The following is a 6,774-nucleotide window of genomic DNA, read 5'->3' as shown; positions in this document are numbered from 1 at the left end:
GTACTAGGTTGAGAAAAAAATGGTCTTTCTTCCACTCCATTCTTCCACCAATGCAAAATTTCTCAGCACTCCCTTGAACAAATTAGTCTCAGCAACCAAATACAAGTGACAGGATTGGTAAGAAAAAATTCCCTTTTCATCACATCCCATCTCATCTCATACTTTCCCAACAATCAAACGGACCATAAGGGAATCTTGTGTGATACAAGGATATGATTGCCATTTTGCGAAAGATAATGAGATCCGAGTACTTCAATAAAAAGATCCTCCTTCCTCTGTGCTTCCGCCTTCCAGTCCCGCGTTATACTCGAGTCTGTAGACCTGAAAGCTGAAAATTGTGTTGACCAAAGCCAAGATTTTGAATTGACAAAGCCTCCCCCACCCCTACGGGCTCCACCAACCCTATGCCGAGGCGCAGGCGGTAAGAGACTTAAGAGTCTACTCGTTATAAAAACGTGTGGACGGTGAAACTCAAGTTTAGTGACTGACAATCGACAAATACAAGTGGTGCTTTCTTTATTTTTCTCCTTTTTTTTTTCTTTAAATCTCTGTTTCTCTTTCTGCACATATATATATATATATATACGAGTACCAAAACCAGCAAAAATCATCTGTGTTCTTTCTTCTCTTTCCTTCCGAGGCTGAAATCAACAAAACCGTTTTTACTTGTTGGATCTAAAAAGAGATAAAATCAACGCAAACTGTCGTTGCTGCACTGAGAGAGTCATGGCTGGAATGAAGCAAATCACGGGTTGTTCTTTGATTGAGAGAACTTCTCTTCTTCCTTCTTCTAGATTTCTTCTTAATGATCACTTTAATCAGCAATGGTTTAGGCCGGCGGTTGTTCCTCTGAGAGAGCGAAGAGTGCATTTAAGGCAGGCGGCAAGAACCCCGGTAGCGGCAGTTAGTGAGAAACTGGTGAAAGTTGAGCCAGAAAAGCCTGTGAAATTTAAGGTGAGGGCAGTGGTAACTGTGAGAAAGAAGAACAAAGAGGACTTCAAAGAAACAATTGCAAGGCATTTGGATTCTTTTACTGACATGATTGGATGGAATGTCGTTCTACAGATTGTTAGCACCGAAGTTGACCCAAGTAAGTTTTTTCCCCTCTCCCTCTTTCCTTGCGCACTTCTCTCTCTCTCCACCCCAAGATCTCTAGTGATAACTCTGATCCAAATAAGACTTTTTCCTTTCTAATTTTGGGTAATCGTTTTCTGATCCAAGTGAGCAATTTCCTTTCTGTGTACTGATTCTCTGATCCAAAAGTCTAATTTCCCTTCTTCTTTGTTCTTGTTTTTCCTATCTTCTGTTCTGAGTTATCAAATTTGTCCTGCTAATTTTGACTCGCCTCTGGTTTGGGGCTGATAATTTTTATGAATGAATTTATTCTTTTTCCATTATGTAGGAACAAAGAGACCGAAGAGGAGCAACGAGGCGGTGCTAAAAGACTGGTCCAAGAAATCGAACCTCAAAGCCGAACGGGTCAATTACATAGCAGAATTCACAGTGGACTCCAATTTCGGGGTTCCCGGAGTCATCTTGGTGAGTAACAAGCACCAGAAGGAATTTTTCTTGGAGAGCATCACCATCGAAGGCTTTGCATGCGGTCCGGTCCACTTTGCCTGCAATTCCTGGGTTCAGTCCAAGAAAGACCATCCGGGCTTGAGGATTTTCTTTTCCAATAAGGTGAATCTTCTTCCTTTGATTTCAATACCAAATCCTACACCGACCTTTTCCAATATGTTGAATATTAACCAAGTCCAGTAGCCCACCTACCACAGAAGAAAAAAAAAGACAGCCGAGAATGTTGAAAACAAATTCATTTTCCAAGGTATATTGAAAATCAAAGTGGCATATAAACTCCTCGTTGTTTACTGGCATTCCTCTTTTCTGATTTGAGTTACTCGTACATACTATATAAAGCATTTCCTTATGTATTTATTTTAATATTTTTATTCTGTTGGATTTATTTTAAAATTTACAAGTGGGTTCATTTCCTTATGTATTTATTTATTTATTATTACCATTCTTATTGGATCAACTCTGTAAATCGTAGGACAACCCTTGCTATTCTATTATTAACCCCAATCTATTCACAGATCGATGTTTCAGTTAATTAATTATTTGTTCTCGGAAGATCAATAGATCACTAGTACGATTGCAGGCGTGCGTGCAGAATAGGACCACGCCACCACCCAATCACTGTAATGATGGGATTGGGATGTGCCCTTTTCTGAAACTGAAATGGCTCATTTCACATGTGCCTCTTTTATTTAATCTATGATGAATTGGAAATGTGGAACCATCTAAACTTCTTTGTTTTGGCTCGTATGTCTTTTGTTCGGATTCTCAAAGGGAATATTAAGTATCTATTTTTTTTCTTAATATTTTTCTTTCGTATATGGAATTTGGTTGATGTGAGCAGCCATACTTGCCTTCCGAGACACCAGCTGGGCTGAAAGAGCTGAGGGAGAAGGAACTGAGAGGACTAAGAGGTGACGGAAAGGGAGTCAGGAAGCTCTCCGATAGAATCTACGACTACGATACCTACAGGGATTTGGGAAATCCTGATAAGGGAATCGAGTTTGCAAGGACAACTCTGGGCGGTCAAGAGATCCCTTATCCAAGACGATGCCGCACCGGACGTCCTCCAACTGATACCGGTTAGTTTCCATCTCTAAATTCTATAGCTCTGCCATGAAAAACTCTAATGAAGGCTTTAACTCTCTTAAGGAATTTGATCGAGTTCAGGCAATTAATGAAATGGTCAGTGTTTTGGGTTCTTACATGCAAGTTACAACTACTTAATTGGTTGTCTTTTCATTTTTTGATGAAAATTCACTTAATTGGTTGTGAATCAAGTGAAATTCCAACTTGATGTTAACAGTTTTCGCATGGAATAGTCAGGATCAGTGTGTTAGGTACTTAATACAAGCACATAAATGAAGCTGGTAATTGATTTTCTTTCCACCAATCTTTGATTCTTGAGAAGCTGAAGCTCTCAGTGGTTAATTACTTTTAGACGTCTTTGTCATATGTTTTAAAGGGGCGTCTCCTTTTTCTTTCCTTTTGGAATGGAATCCTTCTTTTTAACCCCGTCAATTTATTAATAAGGACTAAGAATGTGAATGACCAGGTGGTGTTATATTTAAATTCTACAGATATGAACGCAGAAAGCCGTGTGGAGAAGCCATTGCCAATTTACGTGCCACGAGACGAAGCATTCGAGGAGTCGAAACAGGATACGTTCGCGGCAGGGAGGCTGAAGGCCGTGCTCCACAACTTGATACCCTCTCTCATCGCCAGCATATCTGCTGAGAACCCCGACTTCAAGGGGTTCTCCGAGGTGGACAGTCTCTACAAAGAAGGTCTACTCCTTAAGTTGGGCTTACAGGATGAACTCATGAAGAAGCTTCCCTTACCCAAGATCGTTAGCAAGATCCAGGAGTCTAGTCAGGGTCTTCTGAGATACGACACTCCTATAATTTTGTCCAGTAAGCATGCATACCCATAATAATCCTTTTTCCTTTTTTGGTTTAGCACTTGAGATTTGCTCCTTCATTATCATGCATCCACAAGATTAGTGTTAGTGAGACTCTTATCTTCTCTTCCCTTCTTCGGTTGATTCAATGACAATGTGCACGCTCTCTGTCAGTCTCTCACTATGGCCCTCATTATTGGAGTGGAGGCAAAGAAAAGAAAGATTAAAGTCTAATTTTGGCCTCGGATAAGTCCATGGCCCATGGTTTTGGTAGCTGTTGATTATTTGTTCATTATTGGTGTGTAATTGAAATCAAGTTGGGGTGGCCAACTTTTTACTAATTGAAAACTCGCTCCCTTTCGCGGTAGATTTTTAAAACGTCACCCATATTCGTCCTAAGTTCCTAACCTCCACTCAGAAGTCAGAAACATAGACGACGTGGCTTAATTGTCCACCGTGGAAGGGAGAAATTTCGGGGAGGAAGTTTTTTCGGTTGGTGCAAGTCTGCTTCGTAGGAACTGACAGTCACATCTTCATGTACGTACAGAGGACAAGTTTGCCTGGTTACGAGACGACGAGTTCGCCCGCCAAGCCATTGCTGGAATCAATCCCGTTAGCATCCAACGACTCGAGGTGAGTTAAGAGTTATAGTAATGCAGTCTGGACTCTCTGGGAAGTGGAAATGACACTTGCGTCGTTTTCTTATAACTGTATTTTGCATTATTTCTTTGTCATCAGGTTTTCCCACCAATAAGCAAACTCGATCCCGAGATCTACGGTCCACAAGAATCCGGACTCACCGAAGAGCACATCGTAGGCCACCTCAGCGGCATGTCGGTTCAACAGGTAATTGATAATAGATATTTCTACTTAATTAAGATTAAGGGGCGGTTTGGTAAGTATTTTTGGTAGCTCTGTCAGTCAAAAGATGCATTGTGCTCTGTCAGTCAAAAACTCCATTTGAAATTTCTCAGTAATCACCCGTGTTGAGTTTTTTCACATTTTTCCAATGCATCAATTTTTGGCGATTAAATTTACCATGAACCAAGTAAGAAAAGACTGAATCGCAATTTGCGAGGCTTATAAATAGCCGACAGACTGCACAAAAAGAAGAGTCAAACGGGGCCTAATTCTCTCCAGTCTGTCTCAAGCTACTATTATTTTTTTAACACAAAATTGGGATTTAATTATTTTTCTTGTGATCAGGCATTGGCCGAGAATAAATTGTTTATGTTGGACTACCATGACATCTACCTCCCATTTCTGGACCGGATAAATTCTCTGGATGGCAGGAAAGCGTATGGAACTCGTACAATTTTCTTCTTGACCCCTCTCGGTACCCTAAAGCCCATTGCTATTGAGCTGAGTCTCCCGTACAGGGGCCCCGGCTCCCCATCAAAACGGGTTCTCACCCCCCCCGTGGATGCCACCACAAACTGGCTCTGGCAGCTAGCCAAAGCCCATGTCCGCTCCAACGACGCCGGCGTCCATCAACTGGTGAACCACTGGTAAGCAGAAGAGCAGAGAGAGAGACAGAGAGTCTACATCGTTTTGTTGATAAGTGTTGGTTAATTAATTTAGATTTAGAAATTACAAATGCTAACATTTTATTGGTGTTGAATGAATAGGTTGAGGACACATGCGTGCATAGAACCATTCATACTAGCGGCACATAGACAGTTGAGTGCAATGCACCCTATCTTCAAGCTTCTGGATCCCCACATGCGTTATACATTAGAGATAAACGCTCTGGCCCGGCAGACCCTCATCAGCGCCGGAGGTGTGATCGAGTCCTGCTTCACTCCTGGCCCTTACTGCATGGAGATCAGTGCTGCCGCTTACCGTAACCTATGGCGCTTCGACCTTGAGGGCCTCCCTGCCGATCTCATTCGGAGGTTCGTTTTGCACTTTTCTCTTTCCTTATTTATTTTCTAAAAGAAAAAACAAAACAGTTTACTGTATCTCCGTTTTAGGATGGCCCAATCACCACTCCCCTACGTGCAGCGGATGCAAGGTTCAGTCACTGGACCAGTGATCTCACCAGAAAAATAAATAAACAAATTGAACCCTCATTTTTTTATCGCTGGTTCAGTCACATGGTCAACATTCTTCTTTATTATTGAACCAATACCCGGGCCCCGGGCGGGCTTGGTTGGGGTAAAAGAAATTAACGAAGTTGTTCATACACCATATACCTGGAAATGGAATCGAGGCTATCGAGATGGATGGGTCCCTGTACGAATTTTCAGATGTGTGGTGTATGATATGATTCTGGTGGATACATCATAAATCCACAAATTGATAACATTAGCTTTGTTTTTTAATTGTTTCAACCTTCAATTGGCTTGGACGCGCAGGGGTATGGCGGTACCGGACCCCACCCAACCACATGGGTTAAAGCTCCTGATAGAAGACTACCCCTATGCCAACGATGGTCTACTCATCTGGTCCGCCATCGAGACGTGGGTCCGAACATACGTGAACCGTTATTACCCTGATTCGAGCACCATACGAACTGACACAGAGCTGCAGGCCTGGTACTCCGAGTCAATTAATGTGGGGCACGCCGATATACGCCATGAAAGCTGGTGGCCCACACTCTCGACCGTGGAAGATCTTGTCTCCATTCTGACTACCCTCATTTGGCTTGCGTCGGCTCAACATGCTGCACTTAATTTCGGGCAGTACCCTTATGGTGGGTACGTTCCAAACCGTCCACCGCTAATGAGGCGTTTATTGCCTCAGGAAGGCGACCCGGAGTACCAAAATTTCCTGGCGGATCCACAGAGATTTTTCCTCTCAGCGTTGCCGAGTTTGCTCCAAGCTACCCAATTTATGGCCGTGGTTGACACCCTCTCCACACACTCACCGGACGAAGAGTATCTCGGAGAGCGACAACACCCATCTACATGGTCTGGAGATGCTGAAATCGTTGAGGCATTCTATGGGTTTTCAGCAGAGATCAGACGGATAGAAAAGGAAATCGAGAAAAGGAACAGTGATCCTACACTCAGGAACCGATGTGGGGCGGGTATTTTGCCATACGAACTACTTGCACCAAGCTCGGAACCTGGTGTCACTTGCAGAGGGGTGCCCAACAGTGTGTCAATATAATGGATTCATGACTGACTACATTGTCCCACCCGCTCACACCACACATTACATTTGTATTTGTTCATCCACTCCTCTCTCTCTCTCTCTCTCTCTCTCTCTCTTTCTCTCTCTCTCTCTATATATATATAGTTTGTAAAGAGAAAAATTATGCTGCCAAAAATAAGGAGCACACATTTCATGAC

At 42.7% G+C, this 6,774-nt stretch overlaps 1 protein-coding gene across 1 annotated transcript; it reads left to right on the top strand.

Moving 5' to 3' along the window:
• Positions 1-287: 287 nt before the first annotated feature.
• Positions 288-6,774, top strand: LOC148846757 (linoleate 13S-lipoxygenase 3-1, chloroplastic-like). The gene is made up of 9 exons (XM_088952442.1): positions 288-1,090; positions 1,403-1,683; positions 2,423-2,660; positions 3,159-3,491; positions 4,026-4,111; positions 4,217-4,324; positions 4,685-4,986; positions 5,107-5,373; positions 5,836-6,774. Exons 1-9 carry the CDS (start codon positions 727-729, stop codon positions 6,590-6,592), a joined length of 2,736 nt encoding a protein of 911 aa, XP_088808568.1. The 5' UTR covers positions 288-726; the 3' UTR covers positions 6,593-6,774.

This window comes from Nelumbo lutea, chromosome 6 (assembly GCF_056320005.1).
Source record: "Nelumbo lutea isolate HS-2025 chromosome 6, American lotus-T2T, whole genome shotgun sequence".
Taxonomy (NCBI): Eukaryota; Viridiplantae; Streptophyta; class Magnoliopsida; order Proteales; family Nelumbonaceae; genus Nelumbo; species Nelumbo lutea.
This window is presented reverse-complemented; position numbering and strand designations above follow the sequence as displayed.